Genomic DNA, 17,260 nt, shown 5'->3' with positions numbered 1-17,260 from the left:
ACTAGCTCCAAAATAACTTTAGCTTTTAAATTTTTCATGACATTAATAATAAATGCTCACACTTAATGTAGATTTGCATTTTCTATATCTTTTGCTAAGTGAGCTCAAATGAAGGCTGGAGTTTCTTTCCAAAGTCCCCAGGCAAACGCTCTAAATGTAATGTAATGTGTAATCTGTACATGACCTGCTGTTCAACTTGTCACTACATTTACATGTAAGGCAAGGCAAGGCAAGGCAAGTTTATTTGTAGAGCACATTTCATACACAAGGCAATTCAAAGTGCTTCACACAGCAGGAAAAATGTATTAAAATCATAAAGAAATTACAGAAACAGAAATACAATAAAATTCCAACTGATTGTCTAAACTAATAAAATCACAAACAAAAGAGAAGAGTGCAAAGAAAAAATCCTTTCAGTCATATGCGCAGCTAAACAAAACTGTTTTTAGCTTAGATTTGAACATTGTCAGAGTAGAACCTGTCTCACATCTTCAGGAAGACCGTTCCAGATTTTAGCTGCATAAAACTGAAATGCAGATTCCCCATGTTTAGTCCTGACTCTGGCACCAGCAGGAGGCCGGTCCATGTTTATTCCTGACTCTGGCACCAGCAGGAGGCCGGTCCATGTTTAGTCCTGACTGGCACCAGCAGGAGGCCGGTCCATGTTTAGTCCTGACTCTGGCACCAGCAGGAGGCCGGTCCATGTTTAGTCCTGACTCTGGCACCAGCAGGAGGCCGGTCCCTATTTAGTCCTGACTCTGGCACCTGCAGGAGGCCGGTCTCTGAGGTCTTCAGAGTCAGAGATGGTTCATATGGCACTAACATGTCAGAGATGTACTTTGGTGCTAGGCCATGGAGAGACTTGTACACAAGCAGAGCTGCTTTAAAGTCTATTCTCTGAGCCACAGGGAGCCAGTGCAGAGACCTGAGAACAGGACTAATGTGATCATACTTCCTGGTTCTAGTTAGGACCCCGAGCAGCAGCGTTCTGGATGTACTGCAGCTGTTTTACAGCTCGTTTGGGGAGACCAGTGAGCGGCCGTTACAGTAGTCTAATCTACTGGAGACAAACGCATGGATAAGTCTCTCTAAATCTGGTTTTGACACTATATTTTTGATTTTGGCAATGTTTTTTAGATGGTAAAAAGCTGCTGATGTTATTGATTTGACGTGGCTATTAAAGTTCAAGTCTGAGTCCATTATTACCCCCAGATTTCTAACTTGGTTTGTAGGTTTTAGAGCGAGACTCTGGAGGTGACCGCTAACACTTTCTCTTTGTTTCTGTGGGCCAAAAACGATTATTTCAGTCTTGTCTGAGTTCAGCTGGCGAGAGTTGTTTTCCATCCACACACTGATCTGTTAGATGCAGTGACAGAGTGAATCTACTGGTCCATAGTCACCTGCCGACAGTCAAATCAAATCAAATCAATTTATTTTTGTAAGGCCCAAAATCACAACAACAGTTGCCTCTGAGGGCCACAGGGAGAAATGAATCAACAATGTCTGTGGTGGCGATGAAGTCAGACAATGTCTGTGGTGGCGAGGGAGTCAGACAATGTCTGTGGTGGCGAGGGACGATGTCCCAGGGTCCTCTGTCCTTAGACTCTCCTTCTCGGCCAGGAAAAACTACAAAAAAACCTCTTTGGGGAAAAAAGCGTAGAAACCTGGAGGAGTTCCAGTGAAGGAGAGATCCGACTCTCACAGACGGACAGACGGACACGAGGGAGACTGGAGCTGGACCCACTCTTCAGGCAGATGAGGGACCGTCTGAGGTGAACTGGACCCACTCTTCAAGCAGATGAGGGACCGACTGAGGCGAGCTGGACCCACTCTTCAGGCAGATGAGGGACCGTCGGAGGCGAGCTGGACCCACTCCTCAGGCAGATGAGGGACCGTCGGAGGCGAGCTGGACCCACTCTTCAGGCAGATGAGGGACCGTCGGAGGCGAGCTGGACCCACTCCTCAGGCAGATGAGGGACCGTCGGAGGCGAACTGGAGCCACTCTTCAGGCAGATGAGGGACCGTCCACACAGGGCAGGGACCACTTCACCAGGGGAGGGGCATCTGGGTCCACAGGTCCTCAGGAGTGAGAGAAAGAGAAAGAAGGCGGTGAACAGTTTGCAAGTGGAATTAAAAAATAAATATTGTTTGATAGCATAAGTAGTCAGAAGAAGAGGATAGTGCTCAAGCTGTCATACTTCCCCCAGCATAGTTACTCCTAGGGCAGCGTAGCTAAAGCTGTGGGTTTATGTTTCTGTTCCTAACTAGTCTGACCATAAGCGATTTCGAAGAGGAACGTTTTAAGCCTGGTCTTAAATGAAGAGACTGTGTCAGCATATTTAACATGGGTCGGGGGCTGATTCCATAACACAGGAGCTTGGTAGCTAAACGCTCTACCTCCTACAGTACTTTTAGAGACTCTTGGCACCACCAGAAGGCCAGCATTCTGAGAGCGAAGAGCTCTGTTTGGATGATATGGTTCTATAGCATCTTTGAGGTAGGATGGGGCCATGTCATTTATGGCTTTGTAGGTCAAGAGTAGAATTTTAAATTTGATTCTAAACTCGACGGGGAGCCAGTGAAGAGACTTCAGCGCTGGCGTAATGTGCTCTCTTCTTTTTGTTCCTGTTAGTAATCTTGCTGTTGCATTTTGAACCAGTTGAAAGCTTTTTATGGAGCTTTTAGGACAAGCAGCAAGCAGGGAGTTACAGTAGTCTAATCTAGTCATTACAAATGCATGGATAAGTTTTTCGGCATCACTTTTAGGCAGGATTCTTCTGATTTTGGCTATGTTGCGCAAATGGAAATAGGCTATTTTACAAGCTTGATTTATATGAGCTTTAAATGAGAGCTCCTGGTCAAATAAGACTCCAAGGTTTCTTACAGTAGAACTGGAGGCAACACTGACATTGTCCAGTGTGACTATCTGCTCAGATAGATTGTCTCGTAGATGCTTAGGGCCAAGCACAATGACCTCGGTTTTTTCAGGGTTAAGAAGCAGGTAGTTTAGTGTCATCCAGGTTTTTATCTCCTTCACACAAGTACTAAGTCTGTCTACTTGATTGCTCTGATCAGGTTTCATTGATAAATACAGCTGAGTGTCATCTGCACAGCAGTGGAAGTTAATGCCATGCTTTTTGATAATGTTGCCTAATAGCAGCATATAAAGAGTAAACAGAATTGGACCGAGTACCGAACCCTGTGGCACACCGTAAATTACTTTAGAGCATGGTGAGGAGCTCTTGTTTACATTAACAAATTGGTACCTATCAGATAAATAGGTTTTAAACCAGCTGAGGGCTGTTCCTCCAACACCTACATCACATTCTAACCTCTGCAGTAGAATGTTGTGGTCAATGGTGTCAAACGCTGCGCTGAGGTCCAACAGAACCAGGATTGAGACCAGTCCATCGTCAGCGGCTAATAACAAATCATTTGTGACTTTAACTAGTGCAGTTTCAGTGCTGTGGTGGGCTCTGAACCCTGACTGGAAAACTTCAAATAAGTTATTGTCCTGCAGGTGGCGACAAAGCTGTTTTACTACAACTTTTTCAAGGATTTTAGAGACGAAGGGAAGATTTGAAATAGGTCTGTAGTTTACCAATAGGTCGGGATCTAGATTAGGCTTTTTCAGAAGAGGTTTAATGACTGCATGTTTGAAGGACTGTGGAACATAGCCACTTTCGAGTGAAGTATTTATTATATTAAGAATAGGGTCTATAATTAGGGGGAGAATGTCTTTGAGGAGTCTGCTTGGAATGGGGTCTAGGACACAAGTTGAGCTTTTAGAGGACATAATGGCTGAAGTTATCTCTGCTTGATCAACAGCTGTGAACCTTTCTAAGTTTACAGGTGGATTTATATGGGACGTTAGATTTACAGCTTGGGCTAGTTCAGGGCTAATAGCGGGGGTAATTTCATCTAATTTATCTCTGATTGTTTTTATTTTATTGTTAAAAAATAGGAGGAAATCATCAGAGCTAAGTGTAGCTGGGATTGAGGGCTCTACTGCACTGTGACAGCTTGTTAGCCTAGCTACAGTGCTGAAAAGGAATTTAGTGTTACTTTTGTTGACTTCTATTAGATTTGAATAATATCTGGTTTGGGCCTTACGCAGAGCCTGCTTATAGGACAGCAGGCAACTTTTCCATGCTTTTAGGGATTCTTCTGTGTGAGAGCGACGAAATAATCCCTCTAACTTTCTAACTCTTTGTTTATGTGAACGCAGTTCTTGGTTGTACCATGGGGAGGCGCGCTTTGGCCTAATGACCTTCTGTTTTAACGGCGCTATAATGTCAAGAGCAGACTTCAGAGAATTCATGGTCAAGTCGACAAATTGATCACTTATACTGGGACTAAAACTAAAACTAAAACTGTTCTCAGTAGGATCACATGACATGTCACTGAGTATTGGCTCTATTATTTCTTTGAATTTTGAGATCGATTTTTCAGATATTGTCCTTTTCATTATAAATTTATTTTGTGGGACTGGATGATCTTTAAGAATAAACTGAAAGGTAATTAGGAAATGATCTGACAATATAGGGTTTTGAGGGAGGACAATGAGGTCACTAATCTCTGTTCCATACGTTAGGACAAGATCCAGAGTGTGCTTATGAGTGTGAGTCGGTTTATTTACATTCTAAGTGAAACCAATGCTGTCTAACAAGGCGCTGAAGGCATTACTGAGAGCGTCATCACTCATGTTCACGTGGATATTAAAGTCTCCAGCTATAACTATTTTATCCCAGGCTAACACTAAGTTTGATATAAAGTCAGAAAACTCTGTTAAAAACTCTGAATAGGGACCAGGAGGTCGGTAGATAACTATGACCAAAACTCCTTTTTGGTTTTTCATATTTGGACATGTGATTGACAGCATAAGGCTTTCAAATGAGTGAAATGCATTGTTAGTTTTAGGGCTCATGAGTAGGCTTGAGTGTGAGATCACTGCCACACCACCACCTCGGCCTGTGGTCCTGGTGGTCTGAAAGTTAACATGGGTGGGTGGGGTGAACTCATTTAGTCTGACGTAGTCGTCTTGTTGAAGCCACGTTTCAGTTAGAGCTAGAAGATCTATGTTATAGTCACTAATTAATTCATTAACTAAAAGCGATTTGGAGGAAATTGCTCTAATGTTTAGCTGTCCACATTTTACGTGTTTATTCATTTGTATATTTGTGTCATTTGTGATTGTTATTTTCCTTAAGTTATTTGGTCTGACGCCTGAAATATTTTTTCTGAGATGTGACTTTTTGGCATTATTTGTACGAGGGACACGAGGGACACACATAGTCTCTATCTGTCTTGAATCTGAACACTTCACATGTAACAGAACGGGCGAGAGTTCAGCAACAGAGGAGCGTCTTAAACTGCTGCTCTGCGCCCGGGGCTCATCCCTAAATGGTCACTTAACACGACTAAGACTATCGGTCAAATTCCGAACTAATAGGGATGTACCCTCCGAAGTCGGATGGATGCCATCCCTGCGTATGAGCCCGGGCTTTCCCCAAAACGCACTCCAGTTATCAATAAAGACTACGTTGTTTTGAGGGCACCATCTAGATAACCAGCTGTTGAATGCTGAAAGACGGCTGTACAATTCAGCATTGATCCGATTGGGCAGGGGACCTGAAAATATTACAGTGTCTGACATCGACTTCGCTAGGTCACACACCGCGGCTACTTGAACTTTGAGCACCTCTGATTGTCCCCGCCGGGCGTCGTTATCGCCTGCGTGAATCACAACTCGCCGGAAACGGGTCCTACTCTGCTTTAAGATCCTAAGGTTTCCTTTGATGTCACCCATTCTGGCCCCCGGGTAACGCCTAACGCTAGCAGCTGGCAGCTTCACGTCTCTAACAATAGAACTCCCGATTACAAGAGTTTCTCTTGTGTGTTCAGCGGGCGTGTGATCGCTGAAGGGAGAAAACCTATTATAGACGTGAAGCTCACGGTGCTCTAAGGTTCGGCGTTTAGCGCCTTGTCCCCTGCACGGGAGACGCTGAGGGGCTGAGCTCGGCCTTACTGCTACTGCTAATGCTAATGTTACGCCCTGCAGCGCGGTCCGGTAGCCCTCGCGCTAAAACCGAACTGTAACTGGACTTAAGCTCCTCTAAACAGCGGATCCGCGCTTCTAACTCCGTAACCCTGGCCTCCAAAACTACCACTACACTGCACTCATCATCACATCATCAGAGAAGGAGCCAGGGTTCTGACTCGACATATGACAGCTCAAACAGGTAAAGGTAGATCCAGCCATGACGCTAGCGGCTAGGCTACGCTAGGCTAGTTCAGACTGGAGCTAGAGAGTGAGGAGGGCTTTTAATCCACGAAATACTGAAAAGCGAGCGGCTTGAGGCTCCGGATTGTTTGCGGAGAAACCAACCGCTCACTTTTGTGTATATGGCTCTGAAAACGCGACACACTCACCGGAAATGACGTCACCGGAACAGTGAAACATAGATCTGAGTGTCGTCTGCATAATTGTGATAGGACACATTTTCACTGCGTATCAACTGACCTAACAGCAACATGTAGAGGTTGAACAGCAGGGGACCCAGGACTGACCCTTGGGGCACTCCACAGGTCAGGGTCATGTGGTCTGAGACACAGCTACCAATTTCAACAAAGTACTTCCTGTCTTCCAGATAGGACCTTAGCCAGTTTAGGGCAGTGCCAGTGATGCCCACCCAGTCCTCTAGTCTTTGTAAGAGGATCCCATGATCAACAGTGTCAAAAGCAGCACTCAGATCTAACAGAATTAAGGCTGAGGCTTTGCCCGTGTCAGTGTTCAGGCGGATGTCATTTGTCATCTTGACAAGAGCAGTCTCAGTGCTGTGATGAGGTCTAAAACCTGACTGAAAAACATCAAATGAGTTGTTTATTAAGAGGAAATCTGTGAGCTGTTGGTCAACAACCTTTTCAAGGACTTTGCCCCAAAATGGCAGATTAGAGATGGGCCGGTAATTACTAAGTACTGCGGCATCAAGACTGCTCTTCTTTAGGAGAGGCTTTATGACCGCAGTTTTCAAAGACATTGGGAATTTTCCAGATTGAAGCAACATGCTAACTATGTGAGTGAATGGTGCAAGTAAACTGTTCAGCACAGACTTTAGAAATCTGGTGGGTATCACATCGAGGCAGCATGTAGATGAACTCAGACTGGTGATGATCTCAGGGACAGTTTTGTCAGTTACTGGTGCAGTGAGTTAGCTCTAAGTGTCTTGGTGGTTTTAGGGTAATTTTTTTGCATTGTGGGATTTATAGCATTTTTAATGCCCTGAACTTTGTCATTAAAGAATAATGCAAACTCATTACACTTGGATGTGGAAATGAGTTCTAACGGCAGCTAAGCTGGAGGGTTTGTTAATCTGTTTACTGTGGCAAACAGGACACGCGAGTTGTTACTGCAGCTTCCAATAATTTCAGAGAAATATCTTTCCCTAGTTCTACATAAGATTAGGTTGTACATGTTCAGCTTCTCTTTGTAAATCTCTTTTTGAACCTGGAGCTTTGACTTGCGCCATTTCCGTTCGACCCTGGATGGGTGGTGGGGCTTTTGTTGGTGTAGTCGGCTTGTGCAGGGAATAGTTGATAAGTATTGACATAGCCCTTGATCTTGCTATATTGGGCGTGAGTGGAGCCATCTTAATGCCTGATTTGATCAGACTTTCAAAATGACTGGGAAGGCCCATGGGTGAGAGTGGAGATGAGAAGGAGAATGATGAATCTTTAGTGAGAGTAGATGTTGCAGGGGGAACAAAGGGATGGTCTGAAGGCAGGGGCGATGACAGGGATGTTGTTGGGCCTGTCACTGATGGGTCCAAGGCCTTTGAAGATTGTTCCTTTGCTGGAGGCGGTGGAGGTGAATGTGGAGCAGCTGGAGCTGAATCCTTTGCCGGTGGTGGTGGAGCACCAGAATAACTCGGGCGAGGACTGTCACAATATATCAAGTTACAAGCTTCTTTTCTCAAATGCATTGTTTTGTTAGCTAAAAAACCCTAAAATAACTTCCTTAGACCCTGATCCTTTGCTCAATATCAGTGCAAACAACATGAAAAAGATCAGTTATTAATCATTTTGGAAAAAAGCGCCCTTTCTTCGCAGCAAGAATGTCCTGTTATCGATTCCCGATGGGGTCTTTCTGTGTGGAGTTTGCATGTTCTCCCCGTGTCTGCGTAGGTTTCCTCTGGGTGCTCCGGTTTCCCCTACCTCTAAAAACATGTACAATAGGCTCCTCCTCATATTATTACATGCCTAGGAATATATGGGAATTAATGGAACTAACCAGTGAAAACACTTCTTAAAGTTGAGTGAGGGCGATATACAGGAGCACGGCAACTGATTTGATGCAAAATACACATTAACAACAGCTTAAAAGTTATGTGTTGCCGCTCGTGGTCGTGTGAAAAGCACATATGTCTGCCGTGTGGGGCAGGCAATTGCTGCGTCAGTTCAAATTTGGTTCTCAGCCGGCATGTCATTCTCCACATCGTTCCCATTTCATACAGCAGAGTTCTGTCCAACAAAGCCTACAGGGCAAAAATCCAGGCATCCAGGCCAACAAATGTGACATTTAAAGGAATAATTGGCACGCAATCTAAGTCTCATTTCCTCGTGGCGTGGACAGCCGAGTAGTTCTCCCACATGTCAATCATTCCCTGCGTCCTACTGCACCCCTGCAGCCTCGTTCCCAGGATATCAACATGTTTCTCTGGCCGCGCCAGAGTCGATATGCCGGTGTGTGTTTAGTGAGTTTCTTCAGTGTACAGTACAAAAATGACGACAGAGAAAGACTGTGTTCAAGCTCAGAAGAGACGGAAATCTGTGGAGACGAGATATGTGATGCTAATAAACAAACGCACGTGTAGCAGCAGGGCTTTTGCATGCTTCCGCACGAGGTTTGATGGTAGGCGGCCTCTTGGAAGGAACTGGAGGGTGGGGGGGTGAGTGTGCGCATGTGCCTTTGAAAAAAAGGGATTAATAGAGTTCTCAAATCGGCGAAAAATCCTCTATTATTCCTTTAAAGGAATAGAAATCTGTGTTATATTTGTGTCTCAGGTGCTGTTGTCTCAAACTTATGCGTATAGTCGCATGTGAGCACAAATAATGTCGTAAGGATAATACAAAACAAATGAGATAGTGTTAAACATAACATAGAAACATCATAGAACCAATTTGAAATAACTGGGTTGCCTCTCCTTGAACCGACACCTTAACGTGGTGGAGGGGTTTGAGCGCCCGAATGATCCCAGAAGCTATGTTGTCGGGGGCTTCAAGCCCCTGGTAGGGTCTCCCAAGGCAAACAGGTCCTAGGTGACGGGTCAGACAAAGATCGGTTCAGAAGCCCTTCATGATGACAAAAAGAACAAGGCCGTTAACGTCGCCCGGATCGGCGTCACCGGGTCCCATCCTGGAGCCAGGCCTGGGATGGGTGCTCGATGGCGAGCGCCTGGTGTCCGGGTCTTACCCCACAGGGCCGGTGCAGAGAGATCTGGGCGGCAGTCGACAGCAGGGCCCTCGGCGACCAGATCTCCAGACACAGAGACTAACTCTGGGGACATACGGGTGGGGGAAAGAGCCTGAGCTTGTGCGGGAGGTTGAGCGATATCGACTAGATATAGTCGGCCTCACCTTCACGCACAGTTTGGGCTCTGGAACCCATCTCCTCGAGAGGGGCTGGACGCTCCACTTCTCTGGTGTTGCCTGCGGGGAGAGGCGGCGGGCTGGTGCGGGCTTGCTTATAGCCCCTCAGCTCAGCTGCCACATGTTGGAGTTCACCCCGGTGGACGAGAGGGTCCCTTCGGCTTTGGGTGGGGGACAGGTCTCTCACTGTTGTGGCGGCCTACGGGCCGAACAGCAGTGCAGAGTACCCGGCCTTCTTGGAGTAAGGACTCCAAGAAGGCCGGGTACTCTGGTACCCGGCCTTCTTGGAGTCCAGTACCCCTCCCGGGTACTGGACAGGTCGGTGCACTGTCCAGTACCCGGGAGGGGTACTGGACAGTGCACCGACAGGGGACTCCGTTGTTCTACTGGGGGACTTCAACGCCCACGTGGGCAATGACAGTGACACCTGGAGAGGGGTGATCGGGAAAAACGGCTTCCCCGATCTGAACCCGGGCAGTGTTCAGTTATTGGACTTCTGTGCTAGCCACGGATTGTCCATAACGAACACCATGTTCAAGCACAAGGGTGTCCATCAGTGCACGTGGCACCAGACTTAGGCCGGAGGTCAATGATCGACTTTGTTGTTGTGTCATCTGACCTCCGGCCGCGTGTCTTGGACACTCGGGTGAAGAGAGGGGCAGAGTTGTCAACCAATCACCACCTGGTGGTGAGTTGGATCCGCTGGTGGAGGAGGAAGCCGGACAGACTTGTGCAGACCCAAGCGCATTGTGAGGGTTTGTTGGGAACGTGTTGCGGAGCCCTCTGTCAGTAGGGTATTCAACTCGCACCTCCGGGAGAGCTTCTCCCATATCCGGGGGGAGGCTGGGGCATGTTCTCCGCCTCCATTGTTGATGTGGCTGCTCGGAGCTGTGGTCGCAAGGTCTCCGGTGCCTGTCGTGGCGGCAACCCCCGAACCCGGTGGTGGACACCGGAAGTAAGGGATGCCGTCAGACTGAAGAAGGAGGCCTATCAGGCCACTCTAGCTTGTAGGTCTCCTGAGGTCATCGATAGGTATCGGCAGGCCAAGCGAGCCGCAGCTCGTGCTGTCGCAGAGGCAAAAACCCGGGCCTGGGAGGAGTTCGGGGAGGCCATGGAGGAGGACTATCGGTCTGCCCCAAAGAAATTCTGGCAAACCGTCCGCCGCCTCAGGAGTGGGAAGCAGTGCCTCACCAACACCTTTTACGGTACGGGTGGAGGCCTGCTGACCTCGACTGGGGATGTCGTCAGACGGTGGAAGGAATACTTTGAGGACCTCCTTAATCCCTCAGTCACGTCTTCCGAAGAGGAAGTAGAGACCGGGGACTCGGAGGCTGGCTCATCCATCACCCAAGCTGAAGTCACTGAGGTTGTTCGCAAACTCCTCGGTGGCAGGGCTCCGGGGGTGGATGAGATCCGCCCTGAGTACCTAAAGTCTCTGGATGTTGCTCCGGGCTGTCCGGTCCCTGTATGACCGGAGCAGGAGCTGTGTTCGCATTGCCGGCAGTAAGTCAGACCTGTTCCCAGTGCATGTTGGACTCCGCCAGGGCTGCCCTTTGTGACCGGTTCTGTTCATAGTTTTTATGGACAGAATTTCTATGCGCAGTCAGGGGTCGGAGGGTGTCCGGTTTGGGGACCACAAGATCTCATCTCTGCTGTTTGCAGAGGATGTTGTCCTGATGGCTCCATCAAACCCGGACCTGCAACATGCACTGGGACGGTTTGCAGCCGAACGTGAAGCGGCTGGGATGAGAATCAGCACCTCCAAATCCGAGGCCATGGTTCTCGACCGGAAAAAGGTGTCTTGCCCTCTCCAGGTGGGTGGGGTGTCCTTGCCCCAAGTGGAGGAGTTCAAGTATCTCTGGGTCTTGTTCACGAGTGAGGGAAGGATGGAGCGTGAGATTGACAGGCGGATTGGTGCAGCAGCTGCAGTGATGCAGTCGCTGCATGGGACTGTTGTGGTAAAGAAGGAGATGAGTCGAAAGGCAAAGCTCTCGATTTACCGGTCGGTCTACGTTCCTACCCTCACCTATGGTCATGAGCTTTGGGTAATGACCGAAAGAACAAGATCGCGGATACAAGCGGTCGAAATGAGTTTCCTCCGCCGTGTGGCTGGGTGCTCCCTTAGAGATGAGGTGAGGAGCTCGGCCACACGGGGGGAGCTCGGAGTAGAGCCGCTGCTCCTCCACGTCGAGAGGAGCCAGCTGAGGTGGCTCGGGCATCTGTTCCGGATGCCTCCTGGGCGCCTCCCTCGGGAGGTGTTTCAGGCATGTCCCACCGGGAAGAGGCCCCTGGGAAAACCCAGGACACGCTGGAGAGACTATGTCTCCCGGCTGGCCTGGGAACGCCTAGGGATCCCCCCGGAGGAGTTGGAGGAAGTGTCTGGGGAGTAGGAAGTCTGGGAGTCCCTGGTTAGACTGCTGCCCCGCGACCCGGCCCTGGATAAAGCGGTGGAAAATGGATGGATGGATGGGTTGTCTTTCCTTAGATCTGACCTCTAACTTGGCCTGCTGCCCAAAAGACAGAGAGAGCGAGAGAGACCACTGAGGGCTCCTGCGTTTGCTTAGCAACGCCTGAGCCTGCGTCAGATATGGATGAGATGAAAAGCATATGTTTCATCACTAGCGTGTCTTCTGAGAGCCGACTCCAGAGGGACCTGAAATGATCAATTCTTAATTAATTCTGGGCACGGTGCTGCCAGAGCTCTGTGAACGGGGCTTGTAACAAATGAATCATTAAGAGTCTGCAGTGATGCTGCGCCTCAAAGCTCAGCGCACTGCCTCCTAATTAGAGCAGTTGTACTAAGAAAGACTATTTTCCAAGCTTTTTAATTTTGGTATACAACTTAATCTTAAATATATGAAATAATGACAAAAAGGTAAGCATCAAAAGTAATCATTCAGACTTAATAAAAAATCTTACTATTTAACAAGGAGAATGGCTTTGAATATTAAGGGACACATATGCAAAATGCGAGTCTGGAGTTGTATTTAGCCTCAGTCGCAGCATTGTTTCATTATACCTGTTTGGATGAAATCCTAATTGGGCCTCTTGTTTTGAGCCTCAAAAAAACACAATTTTGATGTTGGTAAAGGTAAAGGACTCGTTTGCTGTTTTTAATCCATCAACAATTGACAGACTCGTTCTTAGAATTACTGTTTCAAATCATGTTCATTACAACTGCATGCTTATATTAGCTTGGCTAACCGGCTATGTTGCTAAAATAACTAACCCTATCGGTACCATCACCACCAATCACTCTCACACAAACCAGATTCATACCAGACAATGTGGTTGAAGTGTTGCCTATCAAAGAAAGACTTTTTGGCTTTATTGCAAGCTGGTTTTAGTCATAGGATCTGGCAAACCAAAGGGGGGGATCTCATTCAACTGTTATATCATGTTCAGTGTTTTTTTCTTCTTCACAGTGTAAATGTACTTGTTAAGAAATAGCATATACTTTAAATTGTATCCTATACTTTTCAATTTGACAAATTACACAAACTTTTTTTTTCTTGTTTCAGTTACATGTCCCTCGATCCAAACCCAGGATTTCGGACCCTCACATCCGGAGCGTCTCGTTCCCAGCTGAGAGTATTGCCTGGTTGCACTGTGACGCTGAGGGAGAGCCCAAGCCCACAATCTCCTGGACCAAAGTCTCCACAGGTGATGCACTGACCCAAAGACAGACAGACACACAGAAAATACATTCTGAAGAAGAGTTTATGTTGAACAGAATTATTACATTTGTTCATTTACAAAGCATTTTTAGCATTGGTTGAGGGAAGGCAGGGAGAACACTGCCCCTAGTGGCTAACAATAATTAAAAAAGCCAAATACACTGCATCTTTGGACCCTGACCTAGTGTGAGAACCACTGCAACAATGTTTGTATTATTATTATTATTATTATTATTATTATTATAGTGTATTTATATAGCACTTTTCAACCTTCATGATTATCAAAGCATTTTACTAGGCAATGTGGGTGAAGTGTATCTATTGTAGGGATCTTCCGATCCGATCATGTGATAGGAAATCGGGCCCGATCACGTCGTTTCAGACTCGATCGAAATCGGATGTTGCATCCCGATCAGTGATCGGATATAAATTTTACTCTTATTAGGTTGATCACTGCTATACATTTCAAGCTTATTATTAGACATGAATACCCCAGTAGAAGTCTCTCACCTCCGTATAACGCATGAATGGATCGCGACATTTTACTGCCGTAAAGTGTTGGCTTTACGGCAGTAAAATTTCGCAAAACTTTAGTTTTGCTTTATGCTGTGCAATCCTGCATGCCCAGGGAATTTCGCGGATCCCACACAGCAGAGCGCATCAAACAGATTAAGGAAAAAATGCACAGTAACTGGGGCATCGACAATCAACGGGTCGATGTAATTTTGCGCTGCTAATATGAAGAAAGCTATGGGTGAGACGGGGCTGCAGAGTGTGGGCTGTGTCGCGCATTCTGGCCAACTTTGCGTACATGAGGGCTTGCTTTCCCAACGCGGTGTTATAGACACCGTGGCTAACGCGAGGATCAGAACACTCGCCCCTGGCTTACTCCCGACTCAAAGATATTAAGACGGATTTCATCAAGAAAAACATACATTTTATGATTTAAGCCAGAAGAGAATTAAGAGTGTAGTTCTGAAAAGCACATTACTGGCCTTACTTTATGACACTGTTGCACTTTCATTTAATACGCACTTTGCTTATTTGTTTACATGCCTACATTTCCTCCAAGTCCACAGTAATGTAGCTAGGTGTCTCAGTGAGTCTTTATTTAAGATAAATAGTCTATTATGGAATGGATTGCATTTGGATTAGAAAAATATGTATATTAGCATGCATTACGGTTCATCTCCCTCCAGTCAATCAGTCGTATATTTTTCAATTGCCACAAATTAGGGTAAAATCTGAGTGGTTTGCAATCAGGTCCATAATATCTGTATGGAATTAATGTAATATTCAATTCAATTCAATTTATTTTTGCAACGCTAAAAACAACTGTTGTCTCGGAGGGCGACAGTGAAACACGGATTAAACAATGGTCATAGGGACTTGGCAATGTCCCAGGGTCCCCTGTCCTTAGTCCCTCCTTCTTGGCCAGGAAAAACTACAAAACCTCACTCCCTGGTGGAGCATACACATTCAGCAGAGTAAAAACCTTTCCATTAAAAGTTCCATTAACCAGTACATATCTGCCCTCATTGTCTTTACATTCAAAACTCTGTTCAAAAGCTATTCGGTTTGAAATCAATACTGCAACTCCCATCTTATGTTTGCCTCTGTATGATGAATAGTGAGGTTTTTTTATTGCTCAATTTTGATAGTTCAAATAGATCTCTTGTAAAAAAAATGTCATCGTTTGATTGGGTTCAATAAGTTGTTAATTTTAAAGAATGCTACTTGTAAAACCTCCAATACCATATGAGTGAACGTATTGATTTTGCCATTGATAAATTCTGAATGCTTTTAAACTCTCTGGTCGAACAGAACAAATACACTCAAGAACCACAGAAACAGGAATCAGATGAAATGGTAACATCAAAAATGATAAAAAGTGGAGGGAAGTCCATTGCCAATGAACGGCCTCCGAAAGTTCCCCGGCCGCTCCTGGCTCCAGTCCTCACAAAGAACTCGACACACCACCTTCCCAGTCTCAGGTTTCTCTTCTTGAACTCCTCACAGATGTGGTGGAACTTTCCTGACGAACCTCATATGGAATATCTGGGGCCTCAGAAGAGGCACCTGCCTTTGTGCTAGAGGTCTACTTTAGGCCTTCATGACATAATCCTTCACACGATCGTTAAGAAACCTCATTATAAAACCTTGTGGTTTTTCAGATGTTCTCATTTCCGCTCTTAGTTCCGCCATATCACGCTGCATTTCAATTTTAATTTCATGCATCATAATGGCCAATGACATAATGGAGACCCCAGTTCGGGGACGGAGCGTTGATTTCCAGTGGAGAGCGAGCTGTCAGCAGCTGCATCGGGCCTGTTAGCCATGGTAGACTTGTTAGCTTGTGAGGCAGGCTGGTTTCCACCGGAGCCGTGGTCCGTCAGCTTTGTTTGTTTAGTATCCGTAGCACCACCAGGCTAGTGTCCACTGGGTTTGCGCATCACTTGCTCTTCGTTTCTTGGAATTTTGTGGGTAAGATAAACTTCGGCAGCGGTGGAGAAAATGTGCGTCTTACTCTGATGTCTCAATGTCTCAATGTCAGCTTGATTCAATAGGTTTGTTATACAAACAGACCTGAATATTGGTTTATATCAATTTTATTCTACTCTCTGTGGCCCATTTGTGGACCCTCTCCCACTGTTTGAGACCCACTGCTTTAAACATACTTTAATATACCGGCACACAATACAGAGTACAGCTTCAAATAGGCCCGGTCCGGGCCATTGCCAATCATATTACTGCAATGAGATAGTCCGTGAATGGCCCATGTTTAGACAGCTCTGAGCTAGAGACCTGTATGGGACTGTCTTTAAATTAATAAATAACCGGAACTAATCCCACTGAAACTGTTCAGAGGGAGAAATGTATGACACCAAAAAGCTCATTCGCGGCCACGCCTCTTGCATCGTGATCACGCCTCTCACATCGCGCTCCGCATCATTCCTAAAGTTTCACATGGTCAAAGTGTCCTGTGATAATACATCCACCTGATGCAGAGCTCTCCTCCTCTCACCACCACCTGCTCTGTCCTCTGTTACAGGGAGTGGTCACACGCTCTCACGCACATGCATACACTGCACGTACTGCCCCGTATCACCACTCTGCAGTGGCTGCTCATCTCTGTGCGACCCGCTGCGCTCTTGGACACCACCTGATCCTGCAGCATTTGACCCGTCTGCCACAAGTCTCCAGTCTGGGCCGACACAGCTACAGGGGCCAACTGGGCCCGGTGGCGCTGCTCGCCTCCTCTACAGCTCGGCACACACTGACCCATCAGCCCACCGGGGAAATCCCTGTATGCCATTTCACCCTTACCTGTCACTCCCTGAATCATATTGTACACATTTTTAAGTGTTTAGTTTGCTTTAAATTCAGTTCAGATTTTTATTTAGAGATTTTCTGTGCGCAGAAACCTTTGGAGCAGTGTGCAATTGTGCACATGCGCAGCTTAGAGGGAACAGTGGTCTTGAGCAAGGGTTTAAAGCGCTAAAGTGATTGTGCAGTTCTAATGTGCAAAGGCAAAGTATTCCACCACTGAGGTCCTACAACAGAAAAGGTCCTGTCTCCTCTGGTCTTAAGCCTGCATGTGGAGACAATTTTAATAAAATGAAAACACTTCTAAAATGCCAATGCCAACACCATCTTTGTCTGTAACTTAGCAGCAAATGTCTATGTACATGTAGAAAGCCACATGAAAGTGGCAAATACTGTATGATGTCATAGCATTTGGCAGATCAAGCACTTACATGTACAGTACTGCTTTCTCCTGTCCTGGCACAATTCATGTCCACTATTCACCTTTTTCCACCTCGCCCACTTTTGCCTCTTCTTAACACCAGCCAAAGGCAAAAAACGGACTTTGGACGTACTATTTTATCATCACTTTTATTTTCATTGTCAATACCAGCAAGCTTTACATCATT

At 46.4% G+C, this 17,260-nt stretch overlaps 1 protein-coding gene across 1 annotated transcript in view; it reads left to right on the top strand.

Annotated features, from left to right (window-relative positions):
- LOC140359810 (matrix-remodeling-associated protein 5-like) overlaps positions 1 to 17,260 on the top strand; it is a 62,160-nt gene that overhangs the window by 18,437 nt on the left and 26,463 nt on the right. Inside the window, exon 6 of the mRNA XM_072444998.1 lies at positions 13,170 to 13,311. Coding sequence (XP_072301099.1) covers positions 13,170 to 13,311 — 142 coding nt within the window. The remainder of the gene's footprint in view (positions 1 to 13,169; positions 13,312 to 17,260) is intronic.

The sequence above is a fragment of the Eucyclogobius newberryi genome, unplaced genomic scaffold (assembly GCF_026437365.1).
Source record: "Eucyclogobius newberryi isolate DKJ021-1_F unplaced genomic scaffold, fEucNew1.0.hap1 SCAF_14, whole genome shotgun sequence".
NCBI classification, from domain to species: domain Eukaryota; kingdom Metazoa; phylum Chordata; class Actinopteri; order Gobiiformes; family Gobiidae; genus Eucyclogobius; species Eucyclogobius newberryi.
This window is presented reverse-complemented; position numbering and strand designations above follow the sequence as displayed.